Genomic DNA, 22,961 nt, shown 5'->3' on the forward strand with positions numbered 1-22,961 from the left:
TGCTAAATTTATACAATCTTTTTTCTAACCTTTATGTCACAAATTCCTTTCGCAAAATAATTCAATATGGATAATTTGATTTTTCTGGACAGTTAAGCGGTATCATTTGGTAGGATTCAAGGCCATATGTTTGTATAATTGGTCATTTTCACTGCAGACATTTTGACTGGTCACAGTAGGAAACACAGGTGTTTGTCATAACGTTATAATTATGATTATGTAAGCCAGCATGTACATTGACACTCTGAAACTGAAGCAGCTGAATTGTCATTATCACTCTATTAATTAGACCTTTCTGACTCTGACATGTCTCCTGTGAAAAACAATCTCCCCATTTAGGTAAAACGTCAATAAAATCTGTAAATAGTGTTAACAATATACAAATAGTTCTAATTGTAGTATATTTAAAGTATGTCAACCTCAAACATTTGATAACGCTATGCTGATTAATGAAATTACATTTCTTTAAGCTGATCTGTTATTCATGTTTCTTTTGCACTGATTCTGATTGGTGATTGTATTTCTGTAGCAAACAGTGGGTAAGCACAAAGATTAGCTTTTAAAGAACTGAGTGAACCCAAACGAGTTTGAGCAGAAAAGTTAAGACTTAAAAAGATTTAAGTAGAAATAGACAGTCGAAAAGAATGCACAAATAATTAAAATAGATGAGAAATGGTCAAAATGTGAATAAATGGTTGAAACTTCTCCCTAAAAGTATGGCTAACAGTTAAAATTGTTAGCTAATAATTAAATAATTCAATGTATAGTGTTCTTACATGTTTTCTTTGTACAATCTGAATCTGCAAAGTAAATAATAATAGTATAGTAAAATACAGTATTACTTCTCAGAAATGCAGTGAAATATTAAGTTGCATAAAGTGGAAGTAAAGTAGCCTGCAATTACCTCTTAATTTGACCGACAAATGACATTTTAAGGGATAATTGTGAATTTTAAAGTACTTTTTAGCATTTAGCTGAAAATCTTAGCTGTTTAACACAAAGTGTAGAAGTGCCATGAATTTAAAACATGAAACACTTAAAAAAATAAAAAATAGCTACTTGAAGTTACATTACTCCTTTGGTATCCAACCCATGCAGGTGTCTCTGACCTTTTAATGTAGGAGCAAATCGAATCAATCAGACATCATTTAAACAGCTCCTATTCTTTATAGATGTGATTTTGGATGCCGTGTTGCACAATCCCTTTTTTTTTTTTGTCAATATAACCTGAACAGGAGCCCACCCTTTGACCATGCGCGCATGAATCAAAACAGTAAATAGCCAGCAAATCCCCACCCACTACCCACTCCTCCACTCGTCTCGCCTTTATATAAAGTGCAGGGAAACCCCAGCGGAGCATTAGACTCACACTCATCAGGAGATTAGTGAAATAGGAGGCAGCACAGACATCAAGAAGACACCAGCTGCACGTCGCTCCGGGATTTACCAATCAAATGTTTTTGCAGAGCTGAATTCGTTTTTAATGCGGGATGCAGACTGAACTCTGTCTGAGACACTTTGATCTGTTTTTATTTTTTGTATTTTTTGTATGACAGCTGATAGTTCCAGCCAGAATATAGAGGGGAAGCTCATACTTAATTTACTGTCATTTTTATAATCTTAGGATACAGTTTAGACATCCTTTTGTGTTATCCTCCTAAAAACAACATGGTATTTTTTAGGTTCATCTAAAGCTGATAAAAGGTGTTAGAAAGACTATTAAAAAGAAATAAGTCGATTCTTTGTTTTGTTTTTTTGGTGGAGGGGTTTCTTTTTGGTAAAAGAGGTTAAAGCACTACTTGGCAAAACGGTTTCATCGCACCGCTATCCGTAAAATCCGTTTCGTCCTTATATCGTCCCCGGCACCATGCTGTCCAGCGTGCGCCGCCACAGCCTCCGTCTGCAGTCCGAGCTCCATCGGTGGAGCATCTGCGACCCCGGCAGTCACCTGCTCTCGGACAACCTCCTGGCCCGGGTCCCCGCCTGCATCTCCCGCTCCAAGTCCTGCACCAGCTCCACCGGGGAAACGGACGGAAGTCGCGGGAGCTGGTCGTCCTCAGACTCGGTCATCTCCACCGACTCCGCCGGGGAGCCAGCGGAACCTGGGAGCCCGTACCGGGTGGTGCTGTTGGGGGCCAGCGGGGTCGGTAAGACGGCCTTTGCCAGCATCTTTGCCGGAGCAGCGGATAGCATGGACAGTGACTACTGCGAGCTGTGTCTAGGTGAGAAACAGATGTTCAACTAAAATTAAATCAAGATTTATTGTAGCCTGCTGTTCTATATCTTCATTTTATAATACATTTTTAAATATGTAGCAACTCTCTATAGTTATAAAACGGCATATTGTGTTGGCATAAACTCACAAAAAGAAAGAATCAAGTATTATAAAGAAAAGAACCCAGAAAGATCATTATTTTTGCACCACACAATTATTAATTTCTAAAATAAAATTATAATACTGCAGTTATTATAATAATAGGGCTAAATCCAGCATTTTAATCTCAACAAAAAGGACTATAAATATATGATTTTACTCATGTAAACATGTTTGTTAATTCCAGATGAGGTGTGTGAAAAGGAAATTGAAGTGGATGGGGAGTCTGCAACTATAACTCTTCTTGACACCTGCGATACAGAGGTGAGGTGAAAAATTAATCAAGAGGAGAGCAAACATCAGCCTTTATGTGAGCATACTCTTCCTCCTTTATCTAATGTGTGTGTCTCTCTCTCTCTCTCTCTCTCTCTTTGCTTTGCTTTGCTTTGCAGACTGACAATGAATGGGCCTATGAACGCTACATGCAGACAGGTGATGCCTACCTGTTGCTGTACTCTATAACTGACCGGACCTCGTTCCTGCGAGCTTCAGAGCTCCGGATAACCCTGCGTCGATTCCGCCCCGCCCAGCACACACCAATCATCCTAGTGGGGAACAAGTGTGACCTGGTCCGGCGCAGGGAGGTGTCAGTAAGTGGTAAGGAGACACAATCCCTGAGTTATCCATGTAATGAGTTCAGATGCTTTCTTCCCATAAGAAGCTCAAGGTGTCTCACTTTTTGTTCTCCTCCCTGTTTCAGAGGGTCGTGCTTGTGCAGTGGTGTTTGACTGCAAGTTCATTGAGACCTCAGCCGCTATGCAGCACAACGTCTGGGAGGCTTTCCATGGCATCGTGCGACAGCTGCGTCTACGCCGAGACTCCAAAGAAGCCAACAAGCGTCGCAGGCACACAAACTGTAACAAACGCCGGGAGAGCCTTCCTATGAAGGCCAAACGTTTCCTCGACAAGATGGTAGCAAAGAACAATCCCAGCATGGCCTTCTGGCTAAAATCGAAGTCCTGCCACAATCTCTCTGTGCTGTAGGAGCTGACAGACAGTCCCTAATCTACCCTGAACCTTTGAGCACGTGCACAAGTTGCAGGCTGGAGAGCATAATCTGTGGACAGGTCTGGAGGGAAGGCTGCTCCCAAAGGGCTAAAAGTGGGATGGTTCAAACGCAGTCCCTCAATATGATCTCGTATATCCTCCAAAACAGCCATGACGGTGTACAGGAGAGGTGTTTGCCATCCATATGTTGCACTCTGAGGTGAACTGGGCTCAGTTTGTCAGCCTTTTTAATGAACTGCACATTCAGCTGATGAAGTGATGTTTCTGTCTGCTAAGCACACATGGCAGGAATATTTGAGGTCGGAGGTCATGTGGTGGTACCTGAGAAAAGGAAGTGATTTTTGTTAATTTCTGTGTTTTGAACAAAGACATTAATATTATCTTCTCTCGTTTCTTTCTTTATCCTTTTGCTTTGATTCTTGCCTAATTTATTGACTGTTGATCCCTAAGTGCTAAAATAGCTGGTCATAAGCTATGAATTATTGTGTGTATAATGTCTTAGATTGTTTGTATCATGATCATTGAGTTTATTTATAATGTGCTGTAATTTGTAAACATATAACAGATTGATAATGTGCTGTATTTTGCTACTTGGATGTGGTTTCAGTGTTGCTTGACGAAATAAAGTGACATTATCTTATTTGGAAGAAAAAAATAGCTGTCCCTTTTGTCTGTCAGCTCAACATCACTAATGAAATATTACAATACGTGACTCAGCTTTGACACAAAAGGGCCACACTTACACAAACGGGGTTCAACAGCAACACAACTGAGCTGATAAAAGATGAGTCAGATGGTGACATTAACGCTGAACTTTTAAAAACAGAATTAGTCCTCTGTGTGTGCGTGTGTCAGCTGATCGGGCACAGCGATCTGACTGCTCAGGGACTGATCAGAGATTTGGGTCACAGTGTGGCACCAAACGTCGAGCCCAGACACTGTCAGCTCAGATCCCAAACACAGACAGGTTTGTCGGAAAAACAGTGGAAAAACAGAAAAAAAAAATTGTTGCCAAGGTAACATTCAGCGGAGCCCATCAAGTGTGTGTGTGTGTGTGTGTGTTTTGTATGTTCAGTCCAGGGAGCGTCAGGCAGATGGTGCTGGTGACCGTTGTCCAGAGTATCTGTCAGGTGGCCTGCACACATGTGGACTCTACATAATGCAGTCACTTCCATCTGAATTTATGGCTACAACTGCTGAACCACCAACACTACAGTCCTCGTTCCTGGTTAAATAGCAGGCCTGTGAAACAGTGACTCACTCACGGCCTGTTTTTCTGCAGTTGCAGATTCACATGATTCTCTTCTTTGTTTCTAAGCAGCTTCCTGTAGCTTTCAAAGGTCTCAGCTCAGGTTGGTAGCGTGTACATCAGGACGCATGGAAGATAATTCCAGCTATATATCAGGTTAGCACATGAAGATGAGGATCAAATTAAATGACGAAGTACAGACTTACATCCTCTCTTAAGAACATTTCAAGACTTTTCTGAGTCCTATAAGAGGTGGGAAAGTTTCTACAGGAGCTAAGGTCATTAGCTGGAATCAGACCGTCTGTTCATAACAGACCTACTGAATCATTCGGATGTCCACAAAGCTTTGCATTCTCATGAGGCAACCCACGGATTGTCTTTGCAATCTGTTAGTCCTATTGTCGACATACTGCTCCTTATCAGGCACTGCTGCTAATCGAAAATCTGACAGGAAACACTTGCGCAGAAGTGCATAGGTCAAAGTCTGAGGGGAAATTTAGAAACTTTAACACTGAATAGCAAATTTATTGTGAAATTTCCACCATTTTACACAACCTTGTGTTCTATTTTTTCTCTCTTTGTTTGAACATGTGACTTTTACCATGTTTATTATTACAGTAACACAAATCTAGAAGCATTTGGGGTTTTAATTTTTTTTTTTTAATCAGTGACTAATATTCGGTGATACAGGATTTGTCTTAATTACTACTGTATGTATCATTGCTCTGTTCTTCCTATCTCTCTTGTCAGCTATTCCCCATTGGCCAGCTCGACATGAGGGCAGGGTGATTAGACAATCATTAGATCCAATAAAACATTGCTGGTTAACACTTGGTTAACGTTTGACCAGACAGGATGGAGCAGCTCCAATCACTCTGAAGTCAGACGAGTGAGTCGCTGGATCTCTCTGGCAAGGTAAGCCACCTCACTCTGCTACCTCCCAGGTTTGGTTTTGTTGAATTTTAGGAGGATATTTTCTGGGTGTGAGTGGAAACAAAGAGGTCTGCTAGTGTCAGTTTTCACAGATTGTGCAATGAAAGTTTCAGTTGCTTTCAGATTGTCGAAGTACTACTGTGATCTTGACTTGACTTTGGCAGGGCCTTAGTTTAAAGTTTTGGCGTATCTGAGACCGACCTCTCCTCCTCTGTGGCTTCCTGGGTTCGTCTCAACATCTGGCAATGTGAGGAAATTATCTGAATGGGACACCGAATCTGGTATCATAGCTGCTGAAATGTAGTTTGACAGAGGTCATCCAGTCATTGTGCAAAAAGGATAAAGAGAAGGCCTGTCAAGCCTTGTTTTTCCATTTTCAGTTTAACCCCAGTGTTAAACATGTACAATGAATAATTTCCTCTCTGGAAATCAATTCAAACTTTCCAGAAGGAAGTCTAGAAAATGAATTGTACCACTGAAGGATTTTTTTTTTTTTTTTTTAGTGAAATGTATGCCAGTCAGCACACATACTACATGGAGATAGAAATACTGATAAAGTGCAGAAAAATATTCAGGCAGCTTAAAGTAAAAGTTCTGCTAATAAGGAGTGTCAGTCGACATTAAAAGTGTGCTGTGTTGCAAAAAGGTCATTAGCTATGACTCAATGTCACCTTCACTTAACCAGATGACTTCACCCTTCTCTTTCACCTGCACTTTACATGCCAAGGATCTGGAAACATGTTCATTCATCAATACATTCTTGATATATTGATGAAGCACAAGTCCTTATTGAAACAAATGTGTTATTTTTCTTGAAATGTTGTAAGTGTCAGACACATTTTGCAGCCATTGTTCATTCTCTGCTAACCCAAAACAGTCTTAATGTGAATTCAAACAATCTTGTCAATGTATTCTTTGGGCTAATACTGAGCTAAAGATTTTTTATTGCTGAGCAGCATTGAAATGTTTGCGACATAAAAGCATTATGTTGTATGTCATGTATTTCTGGACATCAGATGCTGTTAATGAAAGATGAATCATTCTTTTCAAACACAAAACCGACAGACTTTTTAAAACCACACTTACACAAACACACGATCAAGACTGATGATATTCTGGACGCTGAAACTGTAGTTACACAGTTTACGCTGACCACCTGCATATTGACACTCGCTGAGATCTGAGTTACAGGAGAAGAAACAAGCTTGAAGCTCTGGCTTTCAGTTTCTACTGTACACTCAGGTGGGTGGTTCACCTGGTTGTGAAGGTGGAGTCACACTTTAAAGTGCTCCCAGTGTCCAGTCAGCTCAAAGAGTGTGTCTGAGAGATAGTGTGCACATGTGTGCGGATCCAAGGACAGAGGACACATTTTCTTTGAGAGGCTGTTGTGAATCAATAACACATTCTGCTGAATGGAGAAAGTATTGTACTGAGGCATGCTAGGTTTAAATGTCTCTAGATAGACTTAAGGATAATAATTCACTACATTCAGCAAAGTGAATATTATATTTTGTAACATTTAATTTTGTAAAATCCTCCTCTTCATGTGAGCTCTGCCTCCTCAACCTTCTTTTACATTAATTCTAATTCCTTTTTCCCATATCTCCTCCTCCTCTTCCTCCTCCTCGTCTTCCTCCTTCCTCACAGACTGTAAGAATGGCACCCATGTTTCATCTGTTGCTGCTTCCATTCCTGCTCAGCATTGTAAGTACATAACACTGCCAATTGCTGCTGCTGTCCTTCAGTGGATATTTATAATGAATACTCAAATACATGAAACCTGTTAAGAGCCCTGTGAAACAGTTAGTGTGGATTATTGCTGAGATTTACTCTCAATTTCTGGGACAGGTTTGGTACATAGGGAGTAAAGAAGGCATATTTATTAGCGTTTGAAGCATCCTGTAAAAAGAAAGTGCTGATAACTATCTGCAAGGTTAACAAAACATGTGCAAGAAATCCTCTGGTAACCTATTTGAAACACTGAAAAGAAGTGTTACTGATCTGAGCGTTAGCACTTTGTCTGTAGACTTTGCTCTCCCATCCTGTGGAGGAATATAAGAATGTCTCCATAGTCATGTCATTTTGGTTCAATAAATAACTGGTGTCACAGCTGTAAAAGAAAAAAAAATACCCTCAATGTTTGACTTTCATTCACACAGGGCTTAAGCGTAGGCATGGGTGTGACAGGCTGTACTGTATTTGATGACCTTTGACCTTTTCTTCTGTGCTGTGGCAGGCTGTGGGGAAGGATCTGGAGGAAAAGAAGGGCCCGTTTGAGAACACAGTGCTGGATGTGGCAGAAGGAACACCAGTGCCTTTTCCCTTGCATCAGGTAATATACACATAGCAGCAGGAGTGGAAAACTACATTTAATCAAGTATTGTACCAAATACAGTGTACAAGTTTGAGATACTTGTATTTTACTTGCGCTCTTCATTTTGTTCTGATTATTTCTACTGCACTAAATGTTAGTGAGAAATGTACTTTTTACTCAACTACATTTATCTTACTGAATCGTTATTAAGATGAAAGAGTAATTAATAATGAAAAATTAATACAAACTTGTTTAATACAACTTTAATTAATTTTAATTCCTCCTCCATCAATTATTTCACAACCTTTCACATTTATCTTATGTCCCTCAGAGGGGCTCAACACCCCAGGCTGGGAACCACTGGATTGAAATAAATATACAAAGTGTATATTTATATATAAAGTAGTTAAAACTAGCAAACCCTGGCCAAGTGACAGAAGTTGAATGTTAGCATTTGCATTGATGAATGAATATTAACAATCTGATCATGTAACATATGATCACCAGATATTTGTATATTTGATACTTAAAACACTTTTAGTTTATAATACTTGTGTAATTTTGTTGAAATAGGATTTTTAATGCAGGACTTGAAACTTGAATTAGAGTATTTTTAAACTGTTGCCTTAAAACCTTAACTTAAGTCATGGTTTTGAGTTTTTCTTGCATGACTGCAGTTCAGCTAGAAAGATGTCTTTAATCGTCACAATCATGCACACAACATCTGTCCAGTGGGACTTTTTAAAAAAAAAATTCATGATGTCTGGTCACTTAAACCACATTTACCTAGATAATTACGGTTTTCCTTTTGTCCTTAATCAAATAAAAGTCCTAAAAGGATATAAATGACTCCTTTTTCATGGTCACAAGTCTCCTAATTTTTCTAATTTCTCCTTTTATTCTCTCCATAGTTTCAGGTGACACATCCAGGGGTAAATGCCTTCAGGCTGAGTGGAGAAGGTCAAGAGGACATTATGATGTCAAAGGATGGGTGGCTTTACCTGGAAAAACCTCTGGACTGGTCTCGAGATAACCATTACATTATCAAGGTAACCCAGTCTTGCTGTTGTTATAAACACGCAGAACATTGTACTCATTCATCGTACTAGCAATACAACACCTATTCTATATCCAGGTGGAGGCTCTGGCAGATGATGAAGTTGTGGATGGCCCAGTTTTTGTGACCATAAATGTTCTGGATATCAACAACAACCCTCCGTACTTCAACCAGAGTGGCTACGTAGCTATGGTTCGCGAAAATAGTCCAGCAGGTGTGTGTGTGTGTGTTTTATATAAGTACCTTAATGATAGGTGGAACAAAAGATGCTAAAGAAAACTGTTACCACAGATGAAAGTGAGTGTAGTGGCCACCGCTACCACAGCAGCACCTATGCCCTCCAGAAACCTTGGAAAACCCTGAACCCTGAACAGTCCCTGCAAATAGATTTCTATTTTATACTAAATAACGGAAAAACAATGGCTGCCTTGAATGTAGAAAATCTATCTTTCCTAAAAACCTGGGCTAAAACTGATACTTTGGATTGTGTTTGGTGGTAAAATTAAGTTCAAGTAAAAAAGTATGGCTCAGAGGCTAAATCATGCAAGACTGTCGTCTAAAAGATTCCTGGCATGCATTTGGGTTAAGTAGTATTTCTATATGTGTACTGAACTCAGATCCAGTCACTATACTTCTCTGTTTTGAGCTACTCAGACCAGCTTCTCACTGTGGTCAGACTGTAACATCAGTTTTGACTGTGGTTCCAGGTGTGCCGTTCACCCAAGTGTTTGCGTTGGATCGGGACGACCCTGAGACTCCTCATGCTCGTCTGAGCTACAGCCTGGTCAGCCAGATCCCCAACAAAAACAACATCGTCCTGTTCCAGATCGACCCCAGCACGGGAGAGATCTCCACCACAGAAGAAGGTAACATACACACATACACTCAAATGAATGGATGAACAGACAAGAGGCCAGACATAGATGCACAGAACTAAGTGCAGTGTCTGTGGGAAAGTCTATAATTTGTCCATCTCTGCCTGTAATCTGGCAGTATAGCGCCGCTGTAAATCCAGATTGCACAGCTCATTTTGTGTGCTCAAGATTAACGCTGACTGGAGGCAGATTGCCTAAATGTGTCGTGTGATGTTGATCACTGATTACGTAGAGTGTGTGTAAGCATGTAAGTGAGTCTGCGTTCGTTTTTATGTCACCCTTGTCTGTGGCAACATGTTTGTAATATGTTGGAGCATGATTAATGACCTCTGATGTGTCTGTTTTTTTTAACAGGTGCACAGATGCTGAAGGCCAGAGAGGGCATCCAATACGAGAGGGGAGAAGATCAGAGCCTTGATGCTCTGAAGATGAAGTTTAACAACTACTGTTCAGTGCAGAGCGTCCCCTATGAAAAAAACCCCTTCTTCACCTGTGTGGAGAAAGCAGGTTTGTCTCCAGAGGAGTCCTAGTGACCTGATAACGAACCCTATTCGTGGTTAAAGCATCTTGGGCTCTGGGAATCTGTGATTTTCCACTATTTTTTGATATTTTATAATTGCAATGAATTGATTATTAAGAAAAATAATCAGCTGAATAATAATGGAAATGAGTGTTAGTTGCATCCTTAGTCTAAAGCGTGACCTCTAGCACAGTGAGAATGTGCATATTGGTGAATAATGCAAGGAAGATGTCTATAGTGGAGGCTGAAAGTTCTAATTGCACAAGAAAGAAATATGAAAAAGTAATCCCGATAATGATGTTTCACAGAAAATTACTAATTCACCGTGTGACCTGTGGCACACAGATGCATCGGCCCACACCTTACATTTTATTTGGCACGTGTGTTTCTAAAATCATGAAAGTCATCCCAGAGCAGGGATTTGTGCTGTGATTGGGTGCTGCTTAAAAGTTCAAGCTTATACCAAAAGGATGGATGGTGTTAATGTAGATAAACACAGACTGTAATGAAGAAAACACTGTCAGCGATTAGTGCTGCTGGTAGTGTGATTTATTGGGTGTTGACTTGATGAGTTCAGCTGCAGAGAGTAGTTAAGCCATGTGACTGAGCTTTTCAAAATTACAGATCCACTCAAATGTTTTCACGATATTTAACCCTTGCTGGGTTTCTGTTGGCTGTGTACCGGCTCTAACTTCAGTCATTATATCCCCCTGTGGTGTCAGAGATGAGGAGGCGGAACCTGGATCCCCGGGAAGACCCAGACTACACCCTCTTTGTGCGAGTGCAGGACATGGGAGGAGCTTCGGCGACTGCACTGACTGGAAACGCCAGAGTGCAAATTGCTGTGCAGCAAAACTTGTGGTTCAACCCTGGACCAATGCATATCCAAGAGAACTTAAAGACAAGATACCCTCATGTCATTGCAAAGGTGTGGTGCGATAAAAATGGCCAAACTGCGCAAATCACTACATTTTCTATCCAGTAACTGACCATCCTACTCTGGGCTTTTCTCTCCTCTCTCTGCATCCAGGTCCAGTCTAATGAGCCCGATGCCATCTACACATTAGTGCAGAAAGAGCGAGAGCTGAAATTCCCCTTCCAGATCACAGAAAATGGAGAAATAATGGTGACCGAGGAGCTGGACAGAGAAGACAAGGACAAGGTAGATGACACTTTTGTAGTTTGCTCATGAAATCTTCCATAACTCACGTATAAATAAAGACTGCCTTCTCGAGATTATTTTTGAACTTGTGTTGGTCCTGTTTTCAGTACATCCTGGTGGTGATTGCAAAGGATAACCATGACCAAGAGGTGGATCCTCCCATGGAGATTCTTGTCATTGTGGATGATGTCAATGACAACGCACCAGTGTGTGATGAGGAGAGTGTGTTTGAGGTGCAAGAGGATGAGCCCTTAGGTAAGACATGTGTGCGTGATTCTTTCATTACCATGTCAAGGCACAGAGTGTGTGCGTTCAAATAGTCCAATTTGCTTATTAGGAAGACTGCCAGACTTTAAACTAAAACCAGGAAAAGGGACCACATCATGCCCATTTTAGCCTCCTTGAACTAGCTCCCAGTATGTTTTAGAATTGATTTTAAGATTTTACTGTTGACTTTTAAGACACTTCATAGCATCTCTCCCTCCTATTTAGCTGACCTGATTGTTCCATACAAGCATACCCATAGTCTGAGATCCTCAGACAAAAAACATTTATCTGTTCCGGAGACACATCTTAAAACTAAGGGTGACAAAGCATTTTCAGTCAGAGCCCCCAAGTTATGGAATGAGCTGCATGAGGAAATAAGGTCTGCAGAGTCAGTGACATCTTTTAAATCTCTTGAAACATACTTTTATCGGAGATAAAACTCTTATTTCTTTTATACCCTGTTTTAATTTGTTATTAAGGGCTGTTCGAATTCACAAAATGCTTAGGAAAGGAGCTCCAATGCTTCCTTTCCTATCTCCTTTAGCATAGGATACACCGGACCATCCAATATGAAAGGATAGGAGATAACGCCGTCCCACAATTCCTTGCGTCCGCAACATTTAATGCCACACATTACTTGTCCGTTCAGGAGTTATGATATGATATGTGATTTGACGTTTAACATGTGATGCTCAAATAATTAGAATTCATTCGATAAATATGAGGACTGGAGGCTGAGCGTGAGCAACCATATCCTGGAAAAACAGCTTTATATTACAGAGGATCACTTTCCGATAACAGGACGAAGACTGGACATCAGGATTTTCACACATTTTAGCACCAACAACCTGTTGGTTCATAAAGTTTACCAAGAGCAAAAAAAACATCAGTTTGCTGCCTTTAGTTGTGGAAGGTTCACACAGATCAACCTGAAATCACAGAACACGTGTCGTCTAAAGTTCGACTTCTGTCACTGCTCTCTCATCGCTTGTTGTGCTACAATTTCACATTTTTACAAACAGAAATGTCCATAAAAACTCCACTTTACTAAATTTAGTTTGCTGCTTGCAGTTGTTTGTAGGAGTCTTCCCTCTGAGTTTATTAAACAGGCCTACCTGCAACTTCAGCAGCAGGATCCATACGATCGTCTCCACAGACAGTTGTGCGCATTTACGCACGAGGCACAACAGCGATAACTTTATTAATGAACCTGCCCGACACAGAGAGCGGATGGATCTAAGTGGAGGATTAATGACAATATGAAGCAACTTTTTCACGTAAAACAGGTGACCTGTCTCACAGTCAGAGTTTATCAGCTACAGGTAAATTATTCATCCACACCATCCGTCCTCACAGCGAGGCTGAGTATTTAACGACAGCTGTCGGGATATTTTTTATTTTACTATTTGTAAAAGTCTGATCTGTTTACTAAACTCCGACATATTTTACTGTCATGTCAAGTGTTTTATTATGGAGAGAGTCCTGTTTCAGTCTCACAGCAGGATGTCTGCAGTGTATTATTGTGAGTAACCTGTAGACGCGCTCCCATAACTAACGTGACCTCTCCTTATGAATTCTCCTTCTCGTCTTTCCTTGATCCCATGATGTTTTCCCATGGGGTCAAGGAATAGAGCATAGGAAAGGACTTAGGAAGTAATTTTTTTTTTTGACTATTCGAACGCACCGAACGGTGTGTGTCTGCTTGAAAGATATTCAGCCATCTTTTTTTGGTTTCATCTTTGATTCTTTAATTTGCACTTTGTTATCTGTGTTTCTGAACCCATATTCAATAAACCTACAAGATTTACACTTGAGAATGCTCTACACAATAAAACTTAAGAGTAAAAAAGTTTCATCAAGTGCGACAAATAAGACACATTTATTAATGTAACTTAGTCCTACATTCGTTTTAAGTTTTAGAGAAACTTTTAACAGCAGCTCTTAATAAATTGCATGAATAATAATGTTTATTTACAAGGCAGAAATAGACAGTCACAGCAGAGAATTTGCCTGTTAATTCATTAAAAAGAGCCTTAGATTGTGATATTCTATTTTACACAAATATGATAAATTTTTGATTATTTAAAAGTTCATTTTATTCATGTGAGTATTTCCAATGGCAACAAGAGTAATAACATACACTATTCATAACAGATAAGTAGAGATAGTAGGAAATTGTCTAAAAAAGGCAAACTAACCTGGAACAGCAAAGAAAATGTGCTGCTGGTCGACGAGGTACTTTACAGAAAAAAGAAATTGATGTCAGCTTTATTTCTATTGTTTGCACCCCTCATCAAATTAAAAAGGTCTTCATGTAAAATGCTCAAATCTGATGTAAAAATATCCTGTTCTGGATTGACACATTGGATTTATGCATGTTGCTGTCATTACATGTCACAGAAAGGTGTGTGTGTGTGTGTGTGTGTGTGTGTGTGTGTGTGTGTGTGTGTGTGTGTGTGTGTGTGTGTGTGTGTGTGTGTGTGTGTGTGTGTGTGTGTGTGTGTGTGTGTGTGTGTGTGTGTGTGTGTGTGTGTTTCTGTTTCTGTTTCTGTACTGCACTCATTTACATTTTACGCTGAATGTACTATTTTGAGGAGGCTTCTTGAGCCCTGTTGCAGGAAATTTGATAAAGAGGTTTTATTCTGAAGTTTCAGTATAAATGTGATGGATATTTACTTGCTTTTGTTATTGTAGGCAGCCTGGTAGGACAGATGTTGGCCGGTGACAATGATGAACCCGGGACATTGAATGCTCTGCTGAATTACACAATTGTCTCTCAAAGTCCCCCCACTGAATCCAACGCCTTCTCCATTGATGGTACCTCTGGAAGAATTCAGGCGTTGCAGATACTGCAGCGGAAAGAACAGCAGGTGTACAACCTCAACGTCCGAGTCAGTGACTCAGGTAACATACATACTGTGTGAAAACACACCAGTAGGTAGAGTTTGGTCAGTGTTCACTCTGGGATGAAGCTCTAATGGCTTTTTGCTCACAGTTTTCAGCACAGATTGTAAGGTCGTCATCAAGGTCATTGATGTCAACAACGAGATGCCTCTGTTTGAGAAGACTGATGTGAGTATACGAACCATTTGCCACCTAGCTCTTCTTTCTTCCTTCTGTTTAACTGATATTCTTCCTGTGTGTGTCTTGTGCAGTATGGCAACCACACTCTGGCAGAGGACACTCCTGTGGGACACACGGTGCTGACCATCAGAGCAACAGATGCTGACGACCCAGACAGCGGCAGCTCCCTGATCGAGTTCCACATCTCTGAGGGCAACACTGATGAGGTCTTCGCTGTGGAGACTGATGGCAAAGGCGTCGGTCAGCTGGTCATTGCTAAGGTATGAAGTATCTCCATTCTCTGATTCCCCTACATAAATACACAAGTTTGATTTCGTGCAACTCGAGTGACTTTGATCTTTTTTTGTTGTGTTAATGTGTATTTGTATATGTATGATATAATCTTCTTCAGGCTTGCAACTAACAGTTGTTAGTTAATTGATGATTAACATTTCTAAAAGTTTAGATGAATAAATGTACTATTTAGTCTTTAAAACAGAAAAAACCTTGACCTCTCATTTGTAAATCTTCCCTTTTGAGAGGGAGGAACCAACCATCTTTTTTTTTGGCATTTACGTGAGATTAATTTTCTGCTGACTGACAACTCAGTTAACTAACTAGGTTTTTCAGTGCTACTTTTGTATATTGGGATGGAAATCTACTCCCAAAAGTCAAAGAGCAAATCACGGACAATATATCCTGCTACTATAGATCAAGATGCACATCACAGAAACAATAAAACTTCAATATTTATTATTTAATTTATTATTTTTTTCTGTTAGAAGGAAATAATTCCTGTGAGCCCAGAAAGCAGCTGATGCCTTATAAAGCTCAAATATCTATTGTGTCTACAAGTTCAGTTTACTGCCATTCCTGCTTGCAATGAGGTTAAATGTAAAAAGTTTTGGTTTTTTTTACTTAGCAAAAACCTAGATTAGCAGATTGCCCATATACTATAGCAACGTACCCTTCAAAGAAAAAACACCTGTATTTCAAATATACAAAAACTCGTGATCACATCCACATGTGGTTGAAACATGTATTTTTACAACTTGTAATGTATGAAAACTTTTCCACATATTTTCTCTACGTTATCATATGTAGGTAAACATGTGTCATACATATGATCATGTGTTCCATGTGGAAAACATGAGATGTGTTTTTTCTGTAAGGTTACCATCCAGTGAATAATGATCAAATCAATCCTCTTCCAATCTTTTCACAAGACTCTGCTGTGGCCTTCATCATATTCTCTGCCTCCCTGTCAGTGCTTCTAACCAGCACATCTCTCTTGCCTCAACAGCCTCTGGACTTTGAATCCTCTTACACCTACTGGCTCAAGATTGATGCTCGCAACCCAGAGCCACTGATGCCAGGTCTGGAGTATGGCAGCGAATCCACCGCCTTCGTCTCCGTGTCGGTCACCAATGTAGACGAGGCCCCGGAGTTCAGCCTGGACATCCTGGATGTGACTGTGCCTGAAAACACCACAAAGGGATCAGTGCTGCTCACCGTAGAGGCAATGGACCCAGAGGGCAAAGAGATTGGGTAAAGACACACGGGCAACTGCTCAGCACTGTAGTGTGATAGCTGTACATAGACTTGTTGAATATCAGTTCATAATATAACAGATCCAGTATACACAGTGAAGCATAGAACATCTAATATTTGTGATATTTTCTTATTGATGTCAAATGCCTCAAAAAGTCACCTGTTATAGCATGTGTTCCTCTGAGCCACAAAACCTCCATTACTTTGTTGTTTAATCTGAGTCGACACCACATGCACCATCCTGCTGTGTATTAACCAACTGAAAATAGTCTCCAACAAATCCTCTATTTATGCCTGTCTGATTCACATTTGCTGGAAACCACAGTGCCCAGCTGTTTGAGGAATTTATTTAGATGCTCTGGTGTAACGTGCATTCATATTTGTGGCCCATTTTTAAAGCTTTATTTCACTTTAAAAAAAAAAAAAAATATCTGGAGATAGACAATTGCGAAACATTTTGGTCTTTTCCTTGTAATGTTTTTGGCCTAAACATATGCAGTGAGATGCAGTGACTTTATACCCACTATATTCCAGCTTTCAGAAACTTATCTGTACTCTTAAATACAGAGTTAATAAAGGTGTCCACAAAATATGGTGTTAATAGCAAATTTCACTTCTTCTTCTGTATAAGGTGCCTTGCAGGTAAACATGTTTTTTGTCGAACAGTTTATTAGGCTTAAATAGAAGTATGTTTGGGAATGCTCTTCTTTTTTTTTGATGGCTGATGGATTAATTGACCTGATGCTGCGTCCATGTTCTGAAGTTTATGAGCCAGACTCTAACAAGCACTACTCATGATAGTAGATTTAATGTAAACATAACCTACTATGTAGCTTTGACAGCTTATTGTTCCACTACATCAGCACTGACTGCTGGATACCAGTTTGGGGTTTTGTCTGTTGGGATCATCACGTGTACAAAAAAAAGGACAATTGATTTGTTTTGACTACCAGTGTTTCTGTGTCTGAGTCATAGATGATTTTTAATATCTCATGTGTCGCTCTGGTGACTGATGGTTGTGTGGTTGTGTGGTTGTGTGCAGTTTTAAGTTGGACGGTGACACTAAAGGCTGGCTGGAGATCGATGCTGGCACAGGGCAGATCAAGACCAAAGACAAGCTGGACAGAGAGACACTGGAGTCTTTCGAAGTCACTGTCACTGCCTTTGAGAAGGGTGAGATAAGACATAGACACAGCTGCTCAGTTATTGAAGAAACACATACTTAGTCAATATTTGACAGAAATACTTTGTGTCCTTAAAAAACAAAACAAAACAGCAGTAAAATATGAAACTGAGAATTCAGTCCCTTTCAATAGCATTAAAGGGTGTAGTCGTAGTTATTTGTTCATGTGTTCGTGGCCTTTGACCATAAAACTTTACCCCTACTTGCCTTTGAATGAAACTGGTCTTGAGTCTGACCACCTTTTTCACGAACTCTGATTTCCCTCTGAAGAGAACCCGCAGAAGTCCTCTGAGCGTGTCGTGCACGTGAGGCTGCTGGATGTGAATGACAACGTCCCCAAACTGACTGAGACGCAGGCCTTCATGTGCATGATGAATCCCAAACCTGTCATACTCAAGGCCCAGGATGGAGACAGCGCCCCCTTCTCCCACCCATTCACTTTCACCTTCGCCAACAGCAAGAAATCACCCAACTGGGTCCTGCGCAAGATCGACGGTACATTAACACTTAAAAAATGTCTCAGAAATGATCGGTAGACTGTTCTAGAGATGGATATTTTTACATTCAGATTGAAAAGTCCTTTTGTGTGTCATGCAGATATGTCAGCTGAACTGAGCCTGAGGAAAAGACCCATTGAAGATAAAACCTTCTCACTTTCCATTAACATTAAAGACAACGGAGGCATAGGAATCACAAACTTGTTTGAGGGTGAGTTCATTGTTGAAGTAAGACTTACAGCACATGTCTGGAAATATTTGATATTGTTCTTGATTCCCAAATCCCATGAAACCCAAAGCCAACAGTGAATTTATCAGGGTAACCAAAGCCTGATGTAGCTCACTCCTCTGTCCAATATAGCCTCCTGTCCCACATACACTGTCCTGCTGCCATAAATACTGAGTAGCAGTTCAGCTAAAGAGAGATATTTCCTTCAGGAGGTGGTGGAGACCATAAACGGAGCAAAAAAAAGAGCAAATGTTGGACTTGTATTCATTTAGTAGCCAGAGATGTGATTCAAATGGCCTGTACCTTCTGGTTGTGTTACTTGGTAAATGTTTGCTATAGAGTTTTTTTTAACTTGTTTAAAATACCACCTGATTGGCACACCACATTGGCAAAAAGACAAAAAAAGTTATTGAATGTTTAAAATCTGTCCCATGTCACCTTACTCTACTTCCTCTCTCTACATGCCAGTGAGAGTATGTAACTGCACAGAGCTGGGCTACTGCTACATTGCACCAGGTGTACATGGTTTCAAATATGGAATGGGGCCCACCATCGGGATCCTGTTCAGCGTTATTGGATTCTGCAGTAAGTCTCACAAACACCATAAAAACTCTAATATCTGGTTAAAAAAATAAATAATAAATCACACATCAAACTTGATCCATTAAGCTGTACAATAATGTTAGATGCAGTTTTGTGTTTGCAGACTGACTTTGGTCTCTGCTGTAGCTGATTTCTGTTTTTTATGTCTCCTCTTGTTGCAGTTATTATGTTCATCATCGTGATCAAAAGCACAAATAAAAGTGGAAAGAAGAAAGGAACGACTGAAGAGGAAGAGAGGAACGCCATGATGTAGACACACAGACATAGGTGTCGAATCAGTTTTATTTATATAATCACAAAGGAACCTCGAGGGGCTTTACGATTTGTACAGCATACATTACCCTTCAGTCCTCAGACCCTCAATACAAATAAGGAAAAACTCCTTCTGACAGGTCTTTTACATGTTTGTGAAAAGACTTATTGACATTATGCATTCAAAAGGCTCTTACCCTAACTGTAACATTAAAGCCTGGTCCTAATCATTCACATTAGCATTATTGTGCCTTTTTGGCATCTGAGCAGGAATACATCAAATTAGACATCACTGCCAGCTTAGGCTAATTTACAATCTATTTTTATGTTGATCAATGAGCATTCTCCCTGTCTAATAACCTTTTAAAATGACTTAAATAAGTGAATAAACCCTCATAAATGCCTTGTAAGAAGTGACAAAAAAGTCCTCACTCCAGGCCTAGTACTCAAATTAGTCCCTAAAAATGCAGGCAAACTCACATTTACCTTAGCTTATTTAGTTTTTCTTACAATTTTTTATTAATAGATGCTGTACCTACTTAATTAAACTACAAGTTGGTTCCATGCCAATCACGCATTTATGCAGCTTGCTGAATTAATATATTAGAATTTTACTGCCAGACTCTGGTTGTTTCATTATCTCCTGTGATTTAATTATATTTTTGTCCGTGATCTTGTTGTGTTGCTCTCGTCTGCTTGAATTTACCAGCTGGCTGTTGAATGTGTGTCACAGCAGGACATGCCTTGCAATGGTAAGCAGCATCTTAAACCTTTAACATCTATGTCTGTGTTACGAACAATAGTAATACTGTGTTTTTGTAAGGACCAATTACAGCTCTGTTTCCGAATAAAAAAAGAAACTGGGAACCACTTTGGTGTTCCCATCATCATTGTATGTGTCTTCATGTCAGGGCTGACGCATGGTACTGCAGGTGATGGGTGACATAACACATGAGCTTCCCTGCCACAGGTCGATACATACATCTCTCATCCACTATCTCTTTCTTCGGGCAGCCTTCTGCTCAGAGTTCTCATTAACATTTACTCTGCCTCTACAGTCAGTTCTGTCGCATCTGTCTCTCCTCCTCCTCCTCCTCCTCTTCCTCCTCCTCCTCCCTGCTGGTCTGTCACTGAGCAGTCAAGGCCACGGTGCTGCTACAGAGAGTGGCGCTCTGAGTCATCTCTTTGACAGTGGGAGACAGGCCTCAGATTGTTACCGCTGCTGAAAGGATGGCATGATTGTGGGCTTTTATGCAGCATAAATAGGCCTCAGCAGACACAAAAACACACATACACACACACACATGTGAGAGTTGAATGTCAGTGCCACATGTGCTGCCATGAAGATGCATCCTCCCAAGCCATGTGCCACGCTTGTGTGTGTGTGTTTGGGGTGAGTCATCTAGCAGCCTGCTGTGGCCTCCAAAAGCCAAATGGAGGACAGTGTCAGAGACAAAGAAGTGGACTGGGCTACAGTCTCGTAATGATGAACTCAACATGGAGCCTCTCAAGGGTTTATGTCTGCACTCTCTCTTCTCTTGTATCCAAGCAACACTTTCCACAATACACAGCCATACACACACATACAGTTATCATACAGAACTGGTGGGAGAAGTTGAAAAGTGGAGGAAAGACAGGCAGAGTAAACGTTGTGATGGATGACTCCCTCCAACTACCTCTGGATAGGAACCCTCACCGTCTCCACTCAGGCACTCTCCATTGTTTTTGTCCCAGCAGTTTACTCATCACTGCAGTAGTATTTTATCCTATTATAGAACTATAACGATGTTCCCTATTACAAGCAACAATGATCATTTGATTTTACACCAGCTTGTATTGCAAATGTATAGGCCTACATTAAGTCGTATACCTTTCTTATACGTAAAGGGAAAGGCTCAGTCTAATTACAGCGGGAAGTGATGCAAAGAATCACTGTCTGGTGAGAAATAAGGGACAATAGATATTCCACTTTGTAATGGAAAAAGGATGGTCTTCCAAACTGCTTTAAAGTTTTCCCAATCTTTAAAAAAAAAAAAAAAATCCTTCATTTTGAAGTTGTTAGATATTCCTAAAATATGAACTCAGCTGCTTTATTTCTTGATCGGCACCAAACTGAAGTTCAGAACAGGAGAGGTTCACCTGCTTCCTCTTAAGTACAAACATTTATCTACAGTACGAGGTTTGTGTTTTCAATTTCCAAAGATAAAACTTAACAGTTGCTGTACTTTCTAAAATGTTTTAATTTGGTCTAACATTTAAAATGAACAATTGTGTCACTTTTTAAGCATACTTTTTTTCTAATGCAACTCTATTACAACCACAAATACATAAGAGATTGTAGCTGATCCAGTGGCTGCCTGCTGTGTTGGATAACTTTGATTTAATTGGTTGTTGAGCTCTGCTCTGTTGTAATATTTCATATCAGCGAGTCAGTTTGATTACGTGGGATGACTTTCACTACACTTCCTGCGTCTTCAACCCACAGAAAAGTACAAGCATGTAAATATATTTTCATGAGAAAAACATTCAGTCTGATTTTACAAACTAGTCCTGGAATAACATCGGTGCTGACGCAGAAGGGTTTATTTCCAGTAATAGTCCTGAATGTCACCTAAACACATAATTTATTCCGGACACCTACAGCATGTCAACGTGATAATGGTGATTAAAAAAATATACTTAAAGTAAACTATTCTTCTCACTGTGACAGTTTGTGATATAACAGAAGTTCCTCTATAGTTCTCTCTGTTCCAAAATAATAATAAAAAATACTCCACTCAGGCATTAAAACTTTTAAACAATAAATAATAATATGAAGTAGGCCTAATTGTAAATAAGTAAATATAGCATTTATTTTTGTAATATTATCTGTCATGGTTTTGGACTTTTTGGCCCCTTCTGTTGTTTGGTTTGTGCCCTGTGTTGCTCCTTCCTGCCACTCTGTCACCCGGTCCCGTGCCTGCCACGCCCACCTCACCTGTTCCCTGTTCCCCGTGTTGCCCCAGCTGCAGCCACTCTGCAATCATCCGGTGTGTGTATGTACTCCTGTTGGACTTCTTCTACTTTCTACATTTCGTTCTATATGTTTTGTGGCGTCTTTGGTGTTTGTAACAGTCAACATCAAGCCCATTTTGTTCCACCTCTTCTCTTTTTGTGTCGTGCATTTGAGTCCTCAATCCTGTTAAATCACAACATTACCAAACTTTCATAACGATCTGATGACACTGGTCAGTCTTTGTGTGACTGACACATCCAGGGCTTAATCCCACAATATGTTGTTACCTAAAGCCATGTGAGAATATTTTGATCACAGTTACAGAAAAGTTATTGCTACGAGTCGGTCTAGGTTCAATTTTTTCTCTTTTATAACAGGTTTTCTATGCTGTTAAAACCCTTGACTGTATATAAAAGAATCTTATCATTATATTGCATACTGTGTAGGTTTTCTGTTAAGTACTTCTTATGCTTTTAAAATACCATAATACATTAATAGGCCATGGTGACTAACTTTTTAATCATATTAATGACATATATTTTGTTTAAAGTTATAGCTTGACCATTTTTATCCTCTTTAGATGTTACTGAAATAATATCCACATTTAGTTAAATAGACCAGGTAATATTGAGGGCGTAGTCATTCTGTGTGGACTCCTGACCTTTCCAGGGTTAGCTGGGATGGGTCACTGCCTCCAGATGGATATAATATTAATTTTAAACAATTTTAAGATTAATTTCATTAGATTTTAAATATACTTTTGTGTCAATCAATTAATGGTAGTGAGAAAAAGATTTAGCCTTTTGTTTAAATGATAATAATAAAAATA

The 22,961-nt window shown here is 39.9% G+C and overlaps 2 protein-coding genes across 2 annotated transcripts; both read left to right on the top strand.

Moving 5' to 3' along the window:
• The first annotated feature begins 1,376 nt into the window (after window positions 1-1,376).
• On the top strand, window positions 1,377-4,016 carry gem (GTP binding protein overexpressed in skeletal muscle). The gene is made up of 4 exons (XM_069695525.1): window positions 1,377-2,222; window positions 2,562-2,638; window positions 2,767-2,971; window positions 3,075-4,016. The coding sequence occupies exons 1-4, from the start codon at window positions 1,868-1,870 to the stop codon at window positions 3,356-3,358; spliced, it is 921 nt and encodes a 306-aa protein (XP_069551626.1). The 5' UTR covers window positions 1,377-1,867; the 3' UTR covers window positions 3,359-4,016.
• Window positions 4,017-7,220: 3,204 nt separating this feature from the next.
• On the top strand, window positions 7,221-19,986 carry cdh17 (cadherin 17, LI cadherin (liver-intestine)). Its single transcript, XM_069695526.1, has 18 exons — window positions 7,221-7,268; window positions 7,801-7,896; window positions 8,790-8,927; window positions 9,014-9,149; window positions 9,643-9,801; window positions 10,165-10,317; window positions 11,053-11,258; window positions 11,361-11,492; window positions 11,600-11,747; window positions 14,454-14,663; window positions 14,755-14,831; window positions 14,915-15,103; window positions 16,126-16,370; window positions 17,416-17,546; window positions 17,827-18,051; window positions 18,154-18,264; window positions 18,751-18,867; window positions 19,047-19,986. The coding sequence occupies exons 1-18, from the start codon at window positions 7,221-7,223 to the stop codon at window positions 19,136-19,138; spliced, it is 2,613 nt and encodes an 870-aa protein (XP_069551627.1). The 3' UTR covers window positions 19,139-19,986.
• The last annotated feature ends 2,975 nt before the right edge of the window (window positions 19,987-22,961 follow it).

Source organism: Brachyistius frenatus, unplaced genomic scaffold, assembly GCF_029030835.1.
Source record: "Brachyistius frenatus isolate BFR_SWC_R1_liver_20210118 unplaced genomic scaffold, ASM2903083v1 Contig_20, whole genome shotgun sequence".
NCBI lineage: Eukaryota > Metazoa > Chordata > Actinopteri > Embiotocidae > Brachyistius > Brachyistius frenatus.